This window comes from Cervus elaphus, chromosome X, assembly GCF_910594005.1.
Source record: "Cervus elaphus chromosome X, mCerEla1.1, whole genome shotgun sequence".
Taxonomy (NCBI): Eukaryota; Metazoa; Chordata; class Mammalia; order Artiodactyla; family Cervidae; genus Cervus; species Cervus elaphus.
In genome coordinates, this window is record NC_057848.1 from 117,152,912 (window position 1) to 117,176,099 (window position 23,188).

At 37.6% G+C, this 23,188-nt stretch overlaps 1 protein-coding gene and 1 non-coding gene across 3 annotated transcripts in view; both read left to right on the forward strand.

The window, feature by feature from the left end:
* The window catches only part of JADE3 (jade family PHD finger 3), a 139,755-nt gene that overhangs the window by 79,308 nt on the left and 37,259 nt on the right, over positions 1-23,188 (forward strand). For both annotated transcript variants that reach the window (XM_043896152.1, XM_043896150.1), the window contains exon 4: positions 11,157-11,314. In XM_043896152.1, the coding sequence (XP_043752087.1) occupies positions 11,157-11,314 (158 nt within the window). The remainder of the gene's footprint in view (positions 1-11,156; positions 11,315-23,188) is intronic.
* Positions 10,558-10,664, forward strand: LOC122690964. Its single transcript, XR_006340216.1, has one exon. It is a non-coding gene; the product is annotated as a U6 spliceosomal RNA (small nuclear RNA).

The following is a 23,188-nucleotide window of genomic DNA, read 5'->3' on the forward strand; positions in this document are numbered from 1 at the left end:
CATGACCACTGGAAAAAACTATAGCTTTGACTAGATGGACCTTTGTTGGCAAAGTACTGTCTCTGCTTTTTAATATGCTGTCTAGGTTGGTCATAGCTTTTCTTCCAAGGAGCAAGTGTCTTTTAATTTCATGGCTGCAGTCACCATCTGCAGTGATTTTGGAGCCAAGTAAAATAAAGTCTGTCACAGTTTCCGTTGTTTCCCCATCTATTTGCCATGAAGTGATGGATCCAGATGCCATGATCTTAGTTTTCTGAATGTTGAATTTTAAGCCAACTTTTTCACTCTCCTCTTTCACTTTCATCAAGATGCTCTTAGTTCTTTGCTTTCTGCCATAAGGGTGGTGTCATCTGCGTTATCTGAGGTTATTGATATTTTTCCTGGCAATCTTGATTCCAGCTTGTGCTTCATCCAACCTGGCATTTCTCATGATGTACTCTGCATATATGTTAAATAAGCAGGGAGACGATATACAGCCTTGACGTACTCCTTTCCTGATTTGGAACCAGTCTGTTGTTCCATGTCCAGTTCTAACTGTTGCTTCTTGACCTGCATACAGATTTCTCAGGAGGCAGGTCAGGTAGTCTGGTATTCCCTTTTCTTTAAGAATTTTCCAGAGTTTGTTGTGATCCACACAGTCATAGGCTTTGGCATAGTCAATACAGCATAAATAGATGTTTTTCTGGAACTCTCTTGCTTTTTTGATGATCCAGTGGATGTTAGCAATTTGATCTCTGGTTCCTCTGCCTTTTCTAAATCCAGCTTGAACATCTGGAAGTTCACGGTTCATGGACTGTTAAAGCCTGGCTTAGAGAACTTTCAGCATTACTTTGCTAGCGTGTGCGATGACTATAATTGTGCAATAGTTTGAACATTCCTTGGCATTGCCTTTTTTTGGGGATTGGAATGAAAACTGACCTTTTCCAGTCCTGTGGCCACAGCTGAGTTTTCCAAATTTGCTGGCATATTGAGTGCAGCACTTTCAGGGCATCATCTTTTAGGATTTGAAATAGCATAACTGTAATTCCATCAACTCCACTAGCTTTGTTCGTAGTGATGCTTTCTAAGGCCCACTTGACTTCACATTCCAGGATGTCTGGCTCTAGGTCAGTGATCACACCATTGTGATTATCTGGGTCATTAAAATCTGTTGTATATAGTTCTTCTGTGTATTCTTGCCACCTCTTAATCTCTTCTGCTTCTGTTAGGTCCATACCATTTCTGTCCTTTATTGTGCCCATCTTTGCATGAAATGTTCCCTTGGTATCTCTAATTTTCTTGAAGAGATCACTGATCTTTCCCATTCTATTGTTTTCCTCTATTTCTTTGCATTGATCACTGAGGAAGGCTTTCTTGTCTCTCCGTGCTCTTCTTTGGAACTCTGCATTCAGATGCTTTTATCTTTCCTTTTCTCCTTTGCCTTTTGCTTCTCTTCTTTTCTCAGCTATTTGTAAGGCCTCCTCAGACAACCATTTTTCCTTTTTGCATTTCTTTTTCTTAGGGATGGTCTTGATCACTGCCTCCTGTACCATGTCACAAACCTCTGTCCAAAGTTCTTCAGGCCCTCTCTGTATCAGATCTAATCCCTTGAATCTATTTGTTACTTCCACTGTAAGGGATTTGATTTAGGTCATACCTGAATGGTCTAGTGATTTTCCCTACTTTCTTCAGTTTTAAGTCTGAATTTGGAAATAAGGAGTTCATGATTATTTTATTATTTCATTTCAAAGTTTCCATTTGGTTTTTCTTTATAGCCTCTTATTTTTTTGCTGAAACTTTCATTTTTCCAAACATGTTTGTAATTTCTTGTTGAAGCACTTTTGTGATGGCTGCTTTAAAATCCTTGTCAGATAATTTAAACATTTGTGTCATCTCGGTGTCAGTGTCTATTTATTAGTCTCTTCTCATTCCTGGTTCTTAGTATTCTTGGAAATTTTCTGTTGCATCCTGGGCTAGGTTTTCGTGGGGCGGGGGTGGGGGGTTATTATGTTAACAGACACCAGGTCTTTTTTAAATTTTATTTTTTTGTTCATTTCATTTTTGGCCATGCTGGATCTTCATTGTTGCACAGGCTTTTTTCTAGTTGTGGAGAGCAGGGGCTACTCTTTAGTTGCAATGCATGGGCTTCTCATTTCAGTGACTTCTCTTACTGCAGAACATGGGCAAGTGGGCTTCAATAGTTGCAGCACATGGGCTCAGTAGTTGTGGCTCCTGGGCTCTAGAGCACAGGCTCGATAGTTGTGGTGCACTGGCTTAGTTGCTTTGAAGCATGTGGGATCCTCCCGGATCAAGAATCAAACCCACGTCTCTGGCATTGGCAGGTTGTTTCTTTACCAGTGATCCACCAAGGAAGCCCAGACACTAAGTCTTATTTAAATCTGTTTTGGCAGGCCTCCATAATAACCAGACCAGTGGGGAAGAGACATGCTGACTTTTTACCACCAGTTGCAGATTTCCTTACACTCTTCATCCTAGTTCTGTTATCTTTCTAGGAAGGTAGTTCTGTTATCTTTCTAGGAAGGTAGTTCTGTTCTTTCTCTGGGAATGGGGAAGGGTAACTCATTACTACTTGGCAGGGGTGGAAATCCGCATTTTGTTGCCACTCCACCAGGGAGTGGTGTGGTAACAGGTACTGCATTACTGATGGATAGTGGCGACAGTCTAGGCTCCCTACCCAGTCTTTACTGATATCACATTGAGGAGGAGGAGGAGAGCCTTGTTATTGCTAGGTGAGAGTGGATGTCAAAACCTCTCAGATGATGTCATTAGTGCCACAGGGATTGTTCTTTTTATAAAACATTTTTATCATCTTTTTTGAATATTCTTATAGCATACAATTCATCTACTTAAAATGTATAATTCAGTGGGTTTTAGTATATTCACAGAGTTGTGTGGGTAACCGTTACCACAGTCTAAATTTAGAACATTTTCATCACCTCAGAAAGAAACACCCTGTCCATTAGCAGTTAACTCCCCAGACCCCACTCCCAGCCACTGGCAACCACTAATCTAATTTCTGTTTCTATGGTTTTGCCGATTCTGGACATTCCATATAAATGGAATCATACAATATATGGCCTTTTGTGACTGGCTTCTTTCACTTTACATAACATTTTCAAGATTTATCCATGTTGTAGCATGTATCAGTACTTCATTTCCATTTTATGACCAAATGATATTCCATTATATGCATATATCACATTTTAAAATCAGTTCTTTAGTTGATAGAAAATTGGGTCGTCTCCATTTTTGGAATATTATGAGTAATGAAGCTGTGAGCATTCATATACATGTTTTTAGGTGGACATATGTTTTCAAAAACACCTAGGTGTAGGATTTCTGAGTCCTGTGGTAACTGTTTAACCACTTGAGAGAATGCCAGACTGTCTTCCAAAGGGGCTTCATCAGTTTATATTCCCACCAGCAGCATACAAGGGTGTTTGAAATAGTTCTTACTATGGGTACCAGAGACTTGGAATTCCTCTGGTGACCTTGTTTTTGTCTCCTCTCTTGACCTTTTCCTTTATGCTTGTCCTCAGAGATTTTGTCTTCTGCAGCTCTTCTAGTATAGCTACTGTTATCATTGGAGGCGTTAGTGTGGTGGTAAGGGTATTAAATATTTAGGATATTTAGGAGGGATAATGGTCTCTATTCTTCTGATTACATCTCAATCTTGGGAGTGTGTAGTAGTCCTGTGTTTGGGAGCAAAGTTGGGGAATGACCTTCAGGGATAGAGCATTTTGCCCCTGCCCACTATTATCCTGTCTGCCTGTAGCAGGTATCCTCTGGTATTCTCAGTCTGTGTCCTTGAGATTCTCTCTCTTGAGATAAAGGCTTGTTTCTCCCTTGAGTAACACAGGGAAGCTGAGGCTGGGTGCGTCTCCCTTCCCATAGCACTAGTCAAATTATTTCAGTGCCCTTACTTGAAATCCTTCCTCTGTAGATGAAGCCTTTTGTTCAATAAGGGAGCCAGGACACTGAACACCAGCAACCCAGACAGTACCCCTGGGGGAGCTTTTTCTCCAGGCTCTCTCCCTAACTTCCCTGTGAGAGCCCTCCTAGGTTTCAAGAGAAAAAGCTTACAAGAAGGTGGGAACTCCCTATGAGTACAGCCCCCAGAAACTTCATATTCTCATAGTAGTCCCCACTTGGCCCCCAGAGATTCATCAGAATTTCTAATTTAATGTTCCTACTGTGACCTCTGCCCCAAGTAAGTAAATGCTTCTGTCCTATGTCTCCCTGCAGGCATGCTTGTCTCTCTTTGAGTCTGACCATTTGTCCTGTGACTCATTTCTCTAGTGATTTCACAAAAAATTGTTAATTTGCTGCCTCTCCTGCCTTTTTCTTCTTGTAAGAATGAGAATTTCTTTTTTCTGACTCTCTACAGGTCCAAGATGAAACCTCATGTGTTTTTTTAAAACTGGGAGTTAATCATTGAAATGCAGTATAAATGATCTTTTTCTCTGAGGCTTAATTGGCTACACAGATAGACAAATATTTTCTTTGATGTTTAGTGCTTTGCTGAGATTCCTGTGTGTGCCTCCCCCTGATTTATCCTCTAGAGAAGCATTTCCTAGGGGTGTGTGAATTCCACATATGTTCAGGGGCTTTGGTACCTTCTGAAAATTGTATGCAGACTTTTAAGAATATGTTTTTATGTATATTTTTTTTCTGAGCTAGTAGCCTTCTGATTCTCAAGTGGGCCCCTATTCTTGAAGAGGTTTTTAAAAAGCTAATTGCTGTAGAAAAAGTTCATAATACTAGGTGACCAATTTGAATATATTAAAAAGTCTTTCATTTTTTTCTCAAAGCCTGGATATTTTCACCTAATATTAGTCTAACTGGTCTATAAAACATATCAATCTATCTTAAAAGATTGACTGCATGTCTCCTCTAGGCCTAGAGTCTCATTTGTTATATCTGAGACTTTCATAGCAGCAGGGTGAAAGCTCATATTTTTCAAGTCAGCAGAATACACTGCATACTCTTAAATAGAGCCTATTCATATCATTTTACCTGTATCTCTAACAAACTTGATTATTTGGTTTTCTGACCCACAGCAGATAAAAAGTACTAAGCTTGCAAATGCACACTTATTGTACAAAAAGGGACATTGAGGAATGGGAGAAAAGCTTTCAAAGCAAACTTCAGTTGTCATCTCTTATGCAAAAATTGCTCAGATCTTTAAGTCAGACTCAGTTGCTCCCACTCCTCCATTACCAGGATATATCAGTATCATGGTAAAACCTCTGTGTGATACAGGGTAAGGAGAATTATCAAACCTACCTAAGCAGCCTAAAAGTACATTGCTTTTTGGGAATCAGTGTTTCAGTTGCTGTCAGCCCATAGCCATCAGAAATGTCCTATTTACTCTTTATAAGAAACCAAAGAATTATTTTAAACTATCTGAAAGTTATGTCCATGATTTTTAAAGCTTTAAACTGAGAAATAAGTTTCACTTCACTGGAAAAACCACTGTGGGACATAATGTCTTGACAACATTGGCTATTTTTGTTTATAGAAATTCTTTGCTAGGCTTTCTCTGCTTTGAATGGTTTATTCTTTTTAGATAACCTAAAAAGTCTCTTTTTGCCTTAAGATTTATAATTCTAAGAAAATCACTAACAGTTTATTCCTTTTGATTAGATATAGTTACTGTGTTTGCAGCTTTTTTTAAAAATGCTTTTGGGGTGACATCTGTTTGTCATCAGTTATGTATAGTTTTAGATTTAGTGACTATGAATCAAAACTGATTAATCTCTCTGCTTCGTTATACATGGACCAGACAGTGTTCCCCTTTGTGTCATGTAGGAAGTAAATGTTTTGGCTTTTCCTCTAAAAAATGTCACAGAAATGTTTAGACTAGCTGTGCTTTAAGAAACTGCCCACTGAGAGATGTTAATGAGAACAGTAAAAGCCAGAGCTGTCCATGAAGGGCATTTTCATTTTGTGGCTCTGGCAGGTTAAGCATTGATATTCTAATTGAATTCATAGTGAGGCCTCCTTTGTTTCTGCAAGCATCTGAGAGGCCAGGATGGGCATGCACTGTTGGACTTGGCATAGCTTCTGGGCTGTATGTTAGGCTGTGAATTCCCTCTTTGACCATAAATGAGCAGATATCTGGTAAGTACAAAGTCTTTTTGTTTCAGGAACTTTTGGGGAAACTACCAGTGCATATAAAGTAGGAAAACAATTAAGAACTTGTAAAACTTCTAAACTTCATTACCTAGGTCAGTGTCAACATCCAGATCCCTCATTCACAATCTTTAATTTAGCAGCAAATAGCCATGTTTCATTTTGTGAAGTTTCTGCATTACCTCGTGACCTATAGAATGTTGGTTAAAGTTCTCGATGGGGCTCTTGCTTGGGAACACTGTCTTTGGAAGTCAGACCATCCACGTTTTAGTTGAGCCATGAACTCACGTCTCCTTTTACCTATCAACAATTAATTTATGGACTGGAAAAGAGAACTTTCTGCTTTTAGAACTAAATCTGAGACTATGTTGATGATAGTAAAATAACTGCAGCTGGAGTTTATTTAACAATTACCATGAGCCCAATACCATGCTAAAGATCTTTACATAAATTCACGTATTTAATCCCTACAACTACCCCAGTGAGGTTAAGTGTTCTTATTCTTGTTTTACAGATAAGTAAACTGAGACATAGACAATTTAGACAACTTCCCCAAACTAGTAAGTGGTAAAATTAGTAGACCAATCCTAGCAGTCTGTCCTTAGACCCATATTCCTTTCTTTATAAAGATTTTTAATTTATTTTTAACCATTTGAAACATTTGTTTGGTTCAAATATCAAACTATGAAACAAAATACATACAGAGAGAGCCAGCTTTTGTCTCTCTTGTCCCTATTTTCTCCCCTTTTCTCAGCGTTAAATGGTTTTCTTTGTAAGTTCTTGGCTTATCTTTTTATTGTTTCTTTATGAAAATATATACAAATATGAATGTATGTGTGTACTACTATATGTGTATAAAACTGATACCTCTATCAGGATACACTATAACTATTTTGTTTGCCCATGTTTATTTTAAAAACCTTGAAAAATACCTTTTCTTACCAGAAGCAAATTCATGAGACCAGTCTGGTAAATATATTTTGTATCACTTTGCAGATATCTTCCTGAGTACTGAACTTGCATTCCTATCCCCTCTTCAGCATTTTATGTTCTGCCTCATACTTGAAATGTTTGACTTCTACAGCAAGATAAGGCAGACTCTTGCACTCTGCCTTGAGTAAAAATGCTTCTCTGGAAACCTTGGATCTGATGCTATTTAATCTGGCTAGCTTGTAAAATTGAAATCGAGTTTACCATGTAAGTCTTTTTTTCCAAAGGTGGAAGAGAAGATTATAGTACTCATTGGATTTAACTTTCATATGCTTAAGAAAAATAGGTATGAATTGATTGGTGTTTCTGCAGTCCCAGGTTCCCCAGACTTCACAGAGTTCCTGTTCCCTGGAGGTTTGCTATTTCTGAAGCAATGGACAAGAGCCAAATTTCATTGGCCTCTGCTTTTTCTCTTTGTCTAGAGTCTTCAAGTTTCTCTTCTGTTTGGTAAATGTGTGTATTAGGTTCCTAGGGCTGCTGTAACAAAGTACCACAAACTGGATGGCTTAAAACAACAGGAATTTATTTTCTCACAATTCTAAAGGCCAGAAGTCCAAAATTGACCAGATTGCTCCCTCCAGAAACTTTAGGGAAATTCTGTTCTTTGCTCTTCCAGGTTCTGATAGCTGTCAGCACTCATTGACTTGTGGATTAATGAATCATTCCAGTCTCTACCTCCATGGTTGTACTCCCTTCTCTTCTGTCTCAAATTTGCCTCTGCCTTTCTCTTATAAAGACACTTGTTACTGGGTTTAAGGCCCACCTGGATTTTCCAGGATGATCCTTTCATCTCAGAATCCTTAAATTATTTTTATCTGCAAAGAACTCATTTCTAAAGTAAGGTAACATTGACAGGTTCCAGAAATTAGGATGTGGACATGTTTTTGGAGTTGGGGGGGCACCATTCAGCCCACTTCCATGTCTCTAGGCTACTTAGAAAATGCTACAGAACAGATTTTCATAAGCAGTTATATCAGGTATGAAGATATGGTATATGCTATGTGATTGTTACTAAACCCAAAGCATGACTTTGCAGTTAGTTGATTTATTTTGAGAAATATATCATATGGAAAATAGTGAAATATTTTAGGAGGTTGAAAAATACTTGGTTATAGTAGTCTTTCCAGAGCTAAGGTAGGATTTCCCACAGAACCCTGTTTCATAGAGGCAGTAGTTGAGCACAATTGTAAATTGCCACCGTCTCATTAAAGGCACTCTGGTAATTTATAGAGATGGTTCAGAGTGTTCAGCAAAATGATTCAGTTGATGAAATGATCACAAAATGATCAGTGGGTGATTCAGTTTCTCCCACTGGCCACCCAGAACACTGAGCTCTGTGCAAAATATGTTAATAGATATGTCTGTGATCCTCTCTTACTTCCTTATACAAAGCATTATGTAATAAACCTCCCATTTTTGTTTCCTATAGACTTAGCTTTCTCCCCACACACTACCCAATTAATTGGCTGGGATTCTTCATAGGAAGGTCATTTTGTTACCACCTCATCACCAGCATGTTCAACGTTGGTTTCCTTTTCAGGTCATATTATTAATTCTAAATCTTCCCTAAATGAAACCAATAGGCATTTGCAGAGTTGTCCCTGCAAAGTAGCAAATGGAATGAGTCCTTATTCATTTAAATGACATCGTTTGATTATATGATCATTTAGTTAGTCCTGTACTTTGTGAAATGTCAGTTTAAACAGACTACACCAACTGAGAATTAATTGCTTTATTGTATCATACTCTACACTTCAACTTTCATGGTAATGATGACCCTATATGCGAGACAGCAAAAGAGACACAGATACAAAGAACAGACTTTTGGACTCTGTGGGAGAAGGTGAGGGTGGGATGATTTGAGAGAATAGCATTGAAACATGTATATTACCACATGTGAAATAGATCACCAGTCCAAGTTCGATGCATGAAACAAGGCACTCAAAGCCAGTGCCCTGGGACAACCCTGAGGGATGGGATGGGGAGGGAGATGGGAGGGGGGTTCAGGATGGGGGACACATGTACACCCATGGCTGGTTCGTGTCAATGTATGGCAAAAACCACTACAATATTATAAAATAATTAGCCTCCAATTAAATAAATTAATTTTTTAAAATGTCTTGAACTTGAGAGGTCAGAGAAAGCAACCCAATAGTGTTAAATTCACAGAATGTTCTCCATTTATTGGATAAATCAAATAAAAAAATCACCAGAAAAAAAAGAATTCAGCAAGGTGGCAGGATATGACGTTAACATATAAAATCAATAGCTTTATAATCAAGTGGAAGATGCCTAGGGCACATTGTAATGTAGGAAGTTTAAAAAGTACTCAAAAAAAGAGTGGGGTGTGTCAAAAGTACATAGGTGCAAGCCAGCCTGAAAGAGCTCCCAGTGACCAAAGGTAGAACAGTTTGAGCATCAAAATAATTAAGAGTAATACTGAATTATAACCCAAAGAATAAAATAGATCCATGAGGCTCTGGGGGCTTCCCTCATAGCTCAGTCAGTAAAAGAATCTGCCTGCAATGCAGGAGACCTGGGTTTGATCCCTGGGTTGGGAAGATCCCCTGGAAGAGGGCATGGCAACCCACTCCATCTTGCCTGGAGACTCCCATGGACAGAGAAGCCTGGCAGGCTACAGTCCGTGGGGTCACAAGAGTCAAACACAACTTAGCAACTAAAACAACAAACCACCACATGAGGCTCTAATGATATAAATAAATAATTAAATGAATGAACAAATAAATTAGGGAGAAGGGGCAGGTCTTTTTTTTTTTTTTTTTACAGAGGAATTCCAATTCATAAATGTAGAGCTGGTAGAACTCAGGAAGATAACAAATCACCATTAGAATACCATAACAAAAGTAATAACTTTTGCAGGGAAAAAAATCTGTCAATGCTAAAATTAGTCCATGACAGTTTGAGGAGAAACAGGGTGTTTTTTTATAATCTCAGAGTACCTCCTCTAAGATATTTATTAAGTAGAAAGGAAAATATAGTAACCTAAGAGCTGAGAAAACCAGCAAGACACAGTATCTTAACCAACTGATCAAGTTTAACATTACCACTATGATGACATTGGCATCATACATTCCTTATATAATGGGATAAGAGGGTCTTAACATCCTTTCTGTGGCGTTTTTGCTCAAAAATGAATAACCTCAGTCTAATCATGAGAAAACATCAGACAAACCCAGATTGTACGGACGTTATATAAAGTATGTGACCGATATTCTTCAGAAGTGTCAAGGTCTGGAAAGAAAAGGAGAAACTATCACAAATTGGAGGATACAAAGGAGACATGACAACTACTGCAAAGTGTGATTCTGGATTGAATTCTGAAACAGACATTAGGGGGAAAATTAGTTGTAGATGAATGTTAATTTCCTGGTTTAGGTAATTGTACTCTGGTTATACAAGATGTTAACATTAGTGCTCGCTTCGGCAGCACATATACTGAAATTGGAACGATACAGAGAAGATTAGCATGGCCCCTGCGCAAGGATGACACGCAAATTCGTGAAGCGTTCCATATTATTTTTAAAAAAAAAAAGAAAAAAAAAAAGATGTTAACATTAGAGGGAAATATAAGGATATATGGGATCTCTGTATTATTTTTGTAACTTCTCTGTAATACTAAAATTATGTCTATATAAATAATTTTAAAATAAGTTGATAGCTAAATGATTATAAGTTATCATAGGATACTTTTTGATTAATTTGAGAGAGTTAAGGATTTTTATTTACATAGACTTTTTAAGAGTATCCTGTACTGTTGATTTAAATTCAAGGAGCCCAAGAAAATTCAGGAAGAACCCCTTTACTCTTTATTAAATCCAGAACAGGCTGACTTTCCTGTCAATTCTTCAGACCCTTTCCAAATAGAAGTTGATCTGACCATTTAGGAAGTTAGAGATGTCTTTCTTGTTGGAGTGCTGAGTGGGTGGGGATGGTCTTTTTAAAAGGAGAACATTAAATGGTGTTAATTCCATAGTGATGGTCTTCTCAAGGTGTGTGCAATGTCTTACCAGGTATTCCGGAAGGACCTTATCAGTGCCATGAAGATTCCAGACTCTCACCATATTAACCCTGACAGCTATTACCTCTTCACGGATACATGGAAGGAAGAATGGGAGAAGGGAGTCCAAGTACCAGCCAATCCAGACACTCTTCCACAGCCTTCCGTCAGGTATTTTCATGGTTGTATCTTTGATTTAGGGGATGAATGCTCTTACAGTCGTCTGTGAGCTGCTTGAGGGGAGACTTTGAGTGGCTAACTATACATTTATAATGCTAAGTCACATACATGTTCAGCAACTCACTCAGACCAATGGCAGATTATACCAAACTAAGATAGGTCAGTAGTCAGTCAGACTCTTTATTTAGGGATATAATATGTACCTATTCACAGGATAAAACTGTTGGAAGTCCAGTCTGAAATTATGATAAGGTTTTGGAGACCAAGATTTCCCAGTCTGACTCAACAATCAGTAGCATTTATTAGCCTTTGAAGAGAAACAGAGCACTAATTACATAACCCCATAATAACCCTATTAATATATAACGCCATGAGAAGTTGCTTCATTTTAATAGGGGCCTCATAGTGATAGCATCTGTAAACAGAGGGCCAAAACATACAGAGTTTGTAAAATGCATAAACCCAAATGAAAGGGGATAACTGGAATAATGGGTTGACCATAAGCACACAGCCTTCCTTTGCAAAGACTTGAGAAGAAGTTTAAGTAGGAGAGTATTTTTTGCCAAGAGGACATAGTAAATTTAGCTCTTCAAGAGTAATGACTAGTTTTTGAAGCCATTTTTTCTTACTGGTCTTTGTGTTCGGAGTGTTTTGCATGAAGGCCAGCATGAAATAAAATGCTTGATATAAGTTTAAATGAATGAGTGAGGGAAGGAAGGAATAGCATCAGATAAAAGGGCTGGTGGGACCTCCTGGTTACTATGAGAAATTGTACATCTCATTGTACAGCTATCTATTTCTAGTACATATTAGGTTCTTAACGATCTTAAAGAGCAGAGACCACATTCTTGAATTTTTGGCCCCTAGCATCAGGTTCTTGGAGAAGGAAATGGCAACCCACTCAAGTATTCTTGCCTGGAGAATCCCGGGGACAGAGGAACCTGATGGGCTGCTGTCTATGGGGTCACACAGAGTCGGGCACGACTGAAGCGACTTAGCAGCAGCAGGTTCTTAGGTCTTAGTCATGTTCCAGAAATGCTGTCAAATCACTTCTAAAAACGCAAGCCCGGGTTGTCCCACCCACAGAGAGACTGTCTATTCTCTGTTAAGAAAAACTTCAGTCTTGCCCAACATACATACTTAGCCTCACTAGCTCATCGTCATTGCCACCATCCTCTTAGAAATCACTACAGTATCATGAATGAACATTTTCATGACATTTTCATGTCTTTACTGTCAGTATTTTCATATACTGTTGCAGTAACAGTGAGGAGCCTAGACTACCACCTTAAACCAGTAGTAATCATGCATCCCTTTCTTTCCCATCTGTGGTAGTATCAGAGACTTTCACCACTCCTTAGAGGTGATGAGGACACCTTCTCCCCCTGCCACGTGGTATCAGTGAAGACCATATAAGGAGCAGTAGTAAGGTTATCTTACCAATCCCAGCAAGGGAGGTATCAGTGGAGGCCTGGTGAGAAGCCAGCATTCTCAGCCTCCCCCAGTAGTAACAAAGAATTCCTGCCCCTGAATGTCAACATAGGCCAAATGGTGAACCAGGACTTCTACAATCACCTAACAGTGATGAGATGATATCCTCCCCAACCAGATCTCCAGCCAGAGCAGTGTCAGAGGAAGCCAGTAAAAATAAAAGGTTTAAAGAAGAAATAGAGTCTTATAGCATAATACCCAGTGTCCAGGTTCCAGTGGAAAAAAATCACTTATATCAAGAACTAAAAAGATCTCAACTTGATCAAAGATAATCAGTAGCTGCCAGTACCGATGTGACAGAGACAGTAGAATTGTCTAACAAAGATTTAAAAGGAGCCATCATAAAAATGCTTCAGTGAGCCATTATGAACACACTTAAAGCAAAAGAAACAGTAGTATATCCCCCCTCTTTCATATCTGATATTGGCCATTTTTTTTTTTTTTTTATATTGGCCATTTTTATCTCCTTTTTTTACTTGCTATAGGTTGGTCATTTTTATTGACCATTTCACAAAGCCATCTTTTTATCATGAATTAATAAACATGTTCATTGTCTTGAAACCAAACAGGCCCAAGTTGCTTTCTGTTTATCTGAGTCAGCTCTCTTTAAACTCATTGCTCTCAAACTTGCTGTGTAATAAAAACCAAGATATTTCATTTCTTCTTTGCAATTAACAAGAGATGGCAAAGAGCTCAACCCTCTAAATCAAAGAGTTCCTGATTCAGAGTCAGACAGTACTACTTCTTGGACAGAAGGTTCATAGTCTCTTGCATTTTCAGTCAATTCGGTATCTAACTCATCATTACTGTCTATACTGTAATCTGTTTCTTCAAGGAATCAAGGTTCATCTTCATCCAAAACATAAGTGGCGGGGGGTGGGGCTAGTTACTCTGCAGCTCCATTCAATCAAGTCATTTTCAAAGTCAAGCAGACTGGAAGGCAGATTATATTCCAATGAGGATATCAGTCTTTTCAAACATGATAGGCCAACACAAAATTTTGCTCCCATCTCTTCCAATTCTCAAGTACCAATCTGTAAACCCTTATGTGTTCCCTGATCACAGCCACACAAAGTACTCTCCATGGTATAGCTTCTTTGTGCTGCTATCTTTCTCCAAACTACAACACATGCTGTAGATTCTTTAGGTTTTTCTACCGCAAAGCTATATAGCGGCTCGTGCAAAGTGCTGGGGCAGTATGGCTCAGAATCTTAGGCAATGTTCTGTATCTCAAATGTTCCACAACATCACATGAAGCTGCATTGTCATTCATATGCCACACTGTCTGTTTGGTGCTGCAGCCATGCATAAATAACATTCTTCCTTCAGGAGTGGCCATGATAATCACAATAAACCAGTGGTAAATGCTTCACTGAAGCTAGGTATTATAGCAGACCCTTGACATGATAAATTGTAGGATGTAAATCTGAATTTGGACTTTGGTTTCGTTATCTTTTCTGTTTTTAATTTATTTCTGCTCTTATCTCTACTACTTCAATTATTTTACTTGCTTTGGATTTATTTTGCTCTTCTAGTTTCTTGGATTGGGAGCATAGCTTATTGATTTGAGACATTTCCTCTTTCCAATATGAGCATTTAATGTTATAAGTTTCCCTCTCATCACTGCTTTAGCTATGTCACAAAAATTTTGATGTGTTATATTTTCATTTTCATTCACTTTAGTGTATTTTTTCCTTTGAGACTTTTTTTTTTTTCACTTTTTTCCCCTTGAGACTTCTTTTATTTAAAAGTGTGGTTTTTACTTTATTTGAGTATGTTCTTACCTTTCTATTACTGATTTCTAGTTTTGATTCCATTATATTAGAGAACACTCTGTATAATACTAATTTGTTTAAATTTGTTGAGTTTTATTTTATGGCCCAGGATATGGTCTATCATGGTATATGTTCCATGGGTGCTTGAAAATAATGCCTGTGCTGCTGCTGTTGGGTGGAGTATTCTATAAATGTCAGTTCAATCCTGTTAGTTGATAGTGTTGAGTTCTTCTATCTCCTGGATGATTTTCTGTCTGTTCTATCACAAAGGTTGAAGTCTCCAGCCATAACTGGGAAGTTATTTTTTCTCCTTTCATCCCAATCAGTTTTTGTTTCAAATATTTTGCAGCACTGTTGTTTGGTGCTCATACATTTATGATTGCTATGTTTTATTGGTACATTTATCCTTTCTTTATTATATAATATTCCTCCCCATCTCTGGTAATTTCCTCTGCTATGAAAGCTACTTAATCTGATATTAATGTTGTCACTCTTGCTTTCTTTTGAGTAATGTTTGTATTTATATCTTTCTCCTTTATTTTACTTTTGACTTATTTATATGCTTGTATCTTAAGTGTTTTTGATAGCATATATTTGAATCATGTTTTTTAATCCATTCTGCCAACCTCTGATTTAATGTGTTTAGACCATTTACATTTAATGTAATTAATGATATGTTAGGGCTTAAGTCTGCTGTTTTATTTTATTGTGTGTGTATTTGAGTGTTCTCTGTTTTGTTTTTTTTTCTCTTTTGTTTTTCCTGCCTTCCTGGGGGTTATCCAAACAAATTACCACAACTTACTCAATGTGAAATAATCAGTTGAATAACCCCATAACTATTAATGAAATTGAATTTGTAATTAAAACCTCTCCATAAAAATACTTCCAGGCCCAGATGGTTTCACTGGGAAATTCTACCAAACATTTAAAGAAATAAAAACTGATAATACTGAAAGAGAAATTTGAATTAAACTCAATGTAGTTATAGAATAAATAGTTGAACATGGGAATGTGGATGCACTATTGCAGTTTGAGAGATTCTAGATATGCAGCTAGAGGAGCTTAATGAAGGCAAACATACAGACATGAAGAAAGTGATTGTGATGAAAAGAATGAAGATGTTCCAGATAAAATGATGCCAGAATGAAACTGCACATTAAAGGAACTCTCAAAAAATTTTACAGCAGTGAAAGCACAAAGGACAAAATGTTGGAAACTAATCCAAGTTCATACAGTAGTATGACAACTTTGCAGGACATAGAAGAGTTGCTTATTCTGTTTCATAAGTTTTGTTAATTAAGAGTTAAGCACTGTACTCTTGATAAGTTTTACAAAGAGATAAAAGAGTTTAAATTCTCAGTGTTTCAAATGATAGGGTATTAAATGCATATTGGTTTTAATATTTTTTATTTCCCTATATAGTATAGCCAACAATAAGGGAGTAAAATGTTTTGACAAAAATTTTAAAGGTCACTGAAAAATCATAATTTCCCAGTGATTATTAAGATTGCTTTTCACAGTCTCAGTTTGAAGTCATTTTTACAGTACAGTACCACTGTGCAAAGTAAGGACTACCTGCTTTAGTGACAGCAGATCATTGGGTTTTTTGGAAGTGGCCAGTGGAGCAAGAGGATACAAGAGAACTTTTAGAGGTGATGGTTATATTTATTATCTTGGTTGTAGTTCTGGTTGCACAAATTTATATGTGTGTCAGAACTTATTAATTTGTACATTTTAAATATATGTAGCTTGATATGTCATTTATACCTCAATAATGTTAATAAAAATATCCATATATATAATTATAAATATATGCAATCATCACAAATAGAGGAGTGTGTAGATGGTAAGAAAATGTGGTAGTGGGCACATGACAGCACAGCAGTATGTGATTAGAAGAGAAAAGGAAGAAAGACAACAAATGTGACTATAAGCTACTTAAGAGCAGAACCCTTACTGCCTAATAGTAGGTTTTCAGTATACATTTATCATTGTAAAGAGAATAGGATGAAGGAAGCAAAGAGGAAAGTGGATGGGTAGGAAAGAAAATTAGTAAACAACCAAAAGATATTATTTATAGTTGACCCTTGAATAACATGAGCTTGAACTGTGCAGGTCCACTTATATGTGGATTTTTTTCAATAGTAAATACTATAGTAACATGCAGCCTGCAGTTGTTTGAATCCACAGATCCAGAACCACAGATATGGAAGGCCAACTGTAAATTATATGTGAATTTTTGACTGTGTGAGGTGTCAGTACCCCTTACTCCTGTCTTGTTCAAGGGTCAACCATACATTCCTACCAGCATTTTATGAGGATTCCATTTTCTCCATATCCTAACCAACACTTCTATTTTTTAAATTATGTCCATCCTAGTGGGTCTGAAGTACATCTCATTGTGATTTTGCATTTGCTTGTTGGCTAATGATGTTGAGCATCTTTTCTTTTTTATTATTTATTTATTTGTTTATTTTTGGCTATGTTGGGTCTTGGTTGTGGCACCTGGTCTCTCTAGTTCTGTGATACAGGCTCAGTAGTTACCCCTGGGCATGTGGGATCTTAGTTCCCAGACTAGGGATTGAACCCACATCCCCTGCATTAGAAGGTAGATTCCTGGAGCGCTAGAGAAGTCCTAACATCTTTTCTTTATGTGCTTATCAGCCAGTTGTATATTCTTGGAAAAGAGCTTTTGTACTTTTACAAAGAGAAGAAGCTTTTATGTGGTTAGCAAATACAATGTTTTTTTTTCCCTTTCCTGTGAAACATTACTGTTCAAACTGTAAAGTGAAACATGTCAGTTCATCTCTTTATGTTCTGTCATATTCACTTTGGAATGGCTGCCTTTGGCTGCTGAAAATCTAGCCTTTTAGTGAAAAGGGTGACAATGTCCTCTGACCAGCAGTTGTAGAATGTTCCATTTTTACTTGATGCATCCATGCATACCTCCTATGTATATCTCTTCTTTGGGGAAATTATTCACATCTTTTGCCCATTAGAAAAGTGTGTTATTTGTCTTTTTATTGTTAAAATGGTAAAAGTTCTTTACATAGTCTAGATATAGGTTTTTTACCAGATACATGATTTGTGAATAATTTCTCCCATTCTCTGGGTTGTCTTTTCACTTCATTGGTGGTGTCCTTTGAGGCACAGAAGTTTTTAATTTTGATGAAGTTCAGTGTACTATTTTTTTTTCTTATGGTTGCTTGTCCTTTTGGTGTCATATCTAAGAAATCATTACCTAAACCAAGATGAAGTTTTATACCTAGAATTCTTCTCAAAATTCTGTAGCTTTAGCTCTTATATTTGGGTCTTTGATCTGTTTCAGTTGATTTTTGTGTATGGTGTGAGGTGTTAAAGGTCTGACTTCATCCTTTGGCATGTGGATATCCAAGTGTCCCGGCACCACTTGTTGAGCAGCTTCCTTTTTGAAAGATGGACACTGTACCCCAACCTCAACCACCTTGGTTTCACCAGGCTGCCAAGAAAGAAAGCATGGTTCTTGAATAACCAAGAAATGCCAGTTCCATTTTTTAAAATTCCCTTTCACAAATCTACCAAACTGATTTTTTTAGTTTTTCCTATTTTGAACTGAGATGCTAATTTATCTACTGTATGTTTCACTCTGTCCAAAGATGCTACTTTTTCCCACTATATAGGACAATATCAGATATGTTCCTTTTTATTGGTTAATTTTATAACTTTTTATGTTAGTGTTTCTTTTTGTATGTTTTTGTTGTTTTTTTCATAGATTACAAATTTCCTAGCAGTTAAGGAGGTGCCTGGTAACAGTGTGGTCATTTATACTATTGAGAGAATACTTAGTTTTTGAAATTAAAAGATGTAGCTTTATTCTCAAAATAAATAGAAGTATTTTCTTCTGACACAACTGCCAAATCTAAACAAATGTAAATGTTCTATAACAAACCCTTGCTATGATTGCTTTTAAATTTAAAACTAATAATTTCAACAATTATGTATTACTTTCATATACAAAGAAATATTCACAGGGTGGTTTATGCACATAAAACTCAAAACCTGCACCTCAAGAATCAGTGCTAGATTCATCTTTGGAATAGTGATTTTAGTTTTGACCAAACATTATTACATTAATATTGTTACATTTAAAAAAAATAAAAAGAAATGTTCACTAATAATTATTTAATTGTAAAAATTCTTCCTGCCTCCCAAACTTAAAAAATTAATCTGTGTGCTTTAAAAGCATGAGGACATTCCTTGATTTTGTGCTAAATGCTTTTAATAAAGAATGTTGCAGCAGTTCACAATAACATATAAAAAGTATCAGAATGTAAAAATTAAAATCTTTTAATATATTATTTTGAGTTGACCCCTCCATGTTAGTTTTAGTAAAATTTAAACCTTGTTGGTTGGTTATTTTCTACTGATGGATATCTCTAGAGAGACTATCCCAAAATATAAATGTGTTAGAGAAATATAAGAATGAATCTAATGTAATGCAGTAGTTACTTAAGTGGAAACAAACATGAAAATACTGGGAAAAAACTTTTTACCATTATGTACGTATTAGTCATGATAGGCCAAATGCTATAACAAACATCTCCAAGAATCTCAGCATCTCAACACAATGAAGGTTTTATTTTTTGCACATGTCTCCATCCAGTGTGGATTTGAGATGTGAATCATATCTGCCCCTCATAGTCATTCAGAGACTCAGGCTCTTTTTTGGAGTGGCTCCTCTATCTGCTAGGTCTTTTCCCACTCTTTTCCACCCCCAAACTTTTAAATTCAGTTTGCAGGAAAAGAAAAGACAACATGGAGGGTGATGCAGGTAGATTTGGAGGGGGTCTAGACTTTGAAGTAGATGATCCGCACATATGCCATTAACCAGAACTCATTCATATGGCCCACCTAACTGCAAAGGGTACTGGGGAATGCAGCCTTGCTATGTGCCATCTAGGTTTGGCTAACATATTAGCATTTCTCTCTTACACTTTGGCCAGTGGCATTACAAACTCAAAGCTACATGAGCACAGGAAACTTACTGATTTTATTCACCATTGTAACCCTGTAGTTGATGCTGTGATGTGTACTGCCCAGATTCCCATTTAGTATTAGGACCTGTCCACATGATCAGAATAGCCTGACTTCTTACATGGCAGCTCTGGGCTCCAAGAGTGAGTATTCTTAGAGATAAGAAGTAGAAGGTGCCATTCTCAAGGCCTAGGCTCAGAAAATGACACAGTACTACTTCTACCATGTTTTATTAGAGCAGTCTCAGACTGAAGAGGAGGGAAATAGATCCCACCTCTTGACAGGACTATCAAAGGATTTGTGACTTTCTTCATTCCATCACAATAGTAATGTTTGTAATGTTTGTATTTGAGTTACTTGTCTTATTGCCTACAGCCAGAATAAGTCAATCAGCTAGAGAAACTTAAATACTAATAAAACTAAACATGCTTTTTATTTATTATCTAAGTCACAATATTGTCAAAATACTTCAGAATTGTGTTTTCTAATGGACTTACAGAAGAAATTTTGGATGTATATGAATTGACATGTTTCTTGGGTCCTAGAATTACTCTTATTCATTGCTGTAGTAACTGAAAAGGGATGGAAAAAGATAGAGCAGATTAGGTGGAGCAAATCCTTTTAGAATTTTTGTTCTGACTTTCAGGTAAGGTTTTCCTCTCTGTTCTATTGTCGTTTCTGCAATTCTCTTGTCCTTTAGGGTAGTGTAGTATGTATATGTGGTGATTGAGGTGAGGGCTGCAGAGAATTATGAAACAGAGTCATCTTGCACTGCAAGTTTCAGCTGTTTAGATAAGCCTGTTCATTACCACAGGAATTTTTTGAAGTTAAGGTCAACAAATAAAAATGATAGTAACACCATTGCATGTTTTTTAGGTAGACTGGATGATTTTGATGCTCATCAGTGATAAGCTTTTGTTTTGTTTTCATTTGTTTATTTAAATTAGTTTCTTTCACAGTAAGGGTCCAATGGAGGGAAAACAATGCTTCATGTTTGTTTGAAAGGAAGCATGCATTATAAGTTATATTACACATAAATGGTTAATGTTGTATGTGTGTGCTTGTGTGCCCATGCTCACTCGCTCAGTCATGTCTGACTGTTTGTGGCCCCATGGACTGTAGCTACCAGGCTCCTCTGCTCTTGGAATTTTCCAGGCAAGATTACTGGAGTTGGATGCCATTTCCTCCTCCAGGGGATCTTCCCAACCCAGGGATGAAACCCTCATCACTTGTGGCTCCTTCATTGGCAGGCAGATTCTTCACCACTAGCACCACCTGGGAAGCCTTAGATGAATTATAAATTGACTTACTGTAAAAACAAAAACATCAGGACACAAATATGAACTGTATATGTGTGCTTATACAACATGTATGTGCTGCTGCTAAGTTGCTTCAGTCGTGTCCGACTCTGTGCGACCCCAGAGGTGGCAGCTCACTAGTCTCCGCCATCCCTGGGATTCTCCAGGCAAGAACACTGGAGTGGGGTGCCATTTCCTTCTCCAGTGCATGAAAGTGAAAAGTGAAAGTGAAGTCCCTCAGTTGTGTCCAACTCTTCGTGACCCCATGGACTGCAGCCTACCAGGCTCCTCCATCCATGGGATTTTCCAGGCAAGAGTACTGGAGTGGGTTGCCATTGTCTTCTCTGACAACATGTACATATGTATGTACATGGGAACATTCTGTAACTTGCTTTTTTCACTTAACAAATATACTTCTGAGTCATTAGTGATACTGAAAGAGAGGATGATTAGATATCCAGAGAGGCCCCTATTTCTCCTTGGAATATAAATGTTTGATTAACTAGGTTACAGACAGCAGTACTTTCTTCACTAAACTCTAGACTCAAATAGATAAAAACACCAATGCAGCATTTCCACTTGGATGTCCAATAGACATCTCAGACTTAAAGTGTCCCAAACTGAATTACTGATATTCTTCCCAGACTAGTTCCACCTGTAATTTTATACATTTGACTGATAGCAGATTCATTCTCCCTGTTCAGTCTTTCAGACCAAAATTCATAGAATCATCTTAGATTCTTCATTGCCTCATACCCTGTATTCAATATCAAAGGAGATCCTTGGTTCTACTTTCAAGATATATCAGATTTCATATATATAAGTCAAAGGAAGAGTGGCCCCTAGTGATATATGGGAGCACAAGCCTGCCTCCCACTCCACTGCTGTATTTCACCATCATGCTTCTCTCACCTCCCACTACTCTCCTTGCCCCACTCTTCAGCTCTTTTTCCTTTCCGTTTTAGGTAGCAGCAGTCTACCATTTTGCTTTCAGTTATGAGAATTAATAAAGAGCACTTTTATATACACATCTATCTTATTTAAAGTTTAAAGCAGTCTTTTGGTGGTTTTTCCAGTTACTATTGCTGTATAAATTGTTTTTTCAGTTACTGTTGCTCCACAACTTATTGTCAGGCAACCATGTTTTTATAGTTACTGGTTCTGTGGGTCAGAAATTCAGACAGGGCACAGTTGGGATGGTTAGTCTCTGCTCTATGATGCCGAGGGCCTCAATGAGGAAGACTTGAAGTTTGGGGTGACTCAGCGGCTGGGGGCTGGAATCATCTAAAGGTTTTTTCACTAACATGTCTGCTCCCTGGGCTGGGATGATGTAAATATTGCATGTGGCCTCTCTGTTTGATTTGGTTTCCTCATAGCATGACAACCTCTGTGTAGGCAGACTCTACAGGCCTTAGGCACAGGGGTCCATATGTATGTGTTCCAGCAAAGAGGGTGAAAGCTGTTTTCCCTTTTATGATGCAGCCTTGCAATTCTGATAGCATCACGTCTGCTGTATTTCATTGGTGAAAAGAGTCACATGCCCTCCCTGATTCAAGAGGAGGGGAAATAGACTTCGCCACTTGATGGGGGAGGGGCAGAGTCACATTGTAGAAGAGCATGTGGAATTTTTAAAATACCATCTGTCATAGAGGTTATAATTGTCCTTTGTTTCATAGATGAGACATGGAGTCTTGCAGAGAAGCAAGAGTGGCAAAATTAACAAGGGGCATCTTGGGAAACTATTCCTAGGGATATTATTATAAGGGGCTTCTATTTAGTTAGCTTTTAAGACATTTACTCAAGCCTTTAAAAGTCCATGATGTTATGGAATTTGTGCAATTTTTGTGCTATTCACAAATGATTCTGATCCACTCGTTAGGAAATGAAGTCTCTCTAATAATAGTCTCTCCCTGTTAAATATTTAGATCAACTGAAGACTCACTGAGGACTCAGTGTGCATAAAACACTGGAAGAGGCTATAGGTCAGCTTAGAGTGGTTCCAGCTTCCTTTTAATGCCTCCTTAGTGTCACAGCAGTGTTCACATGGGCCAGAGGTTAGCTGACCTACTCTGAGGAGCAGGTGGAGAGGCCTTCTTTCTATGAGGCTAAGTAGGTGTGGTTGTGGGTCCTTTCACCAAAATTGGTCATCCAGGAAGTTATTACACATTCATTTACATTCAAACATCCAAATTTAAAACTGCACTTACTACATCACCCTAACAGACTTGCTCATACCTCTAGGCTTGTGTGCCTTTGCTATTTTGTTCAATGATCTGATGACCATTCAG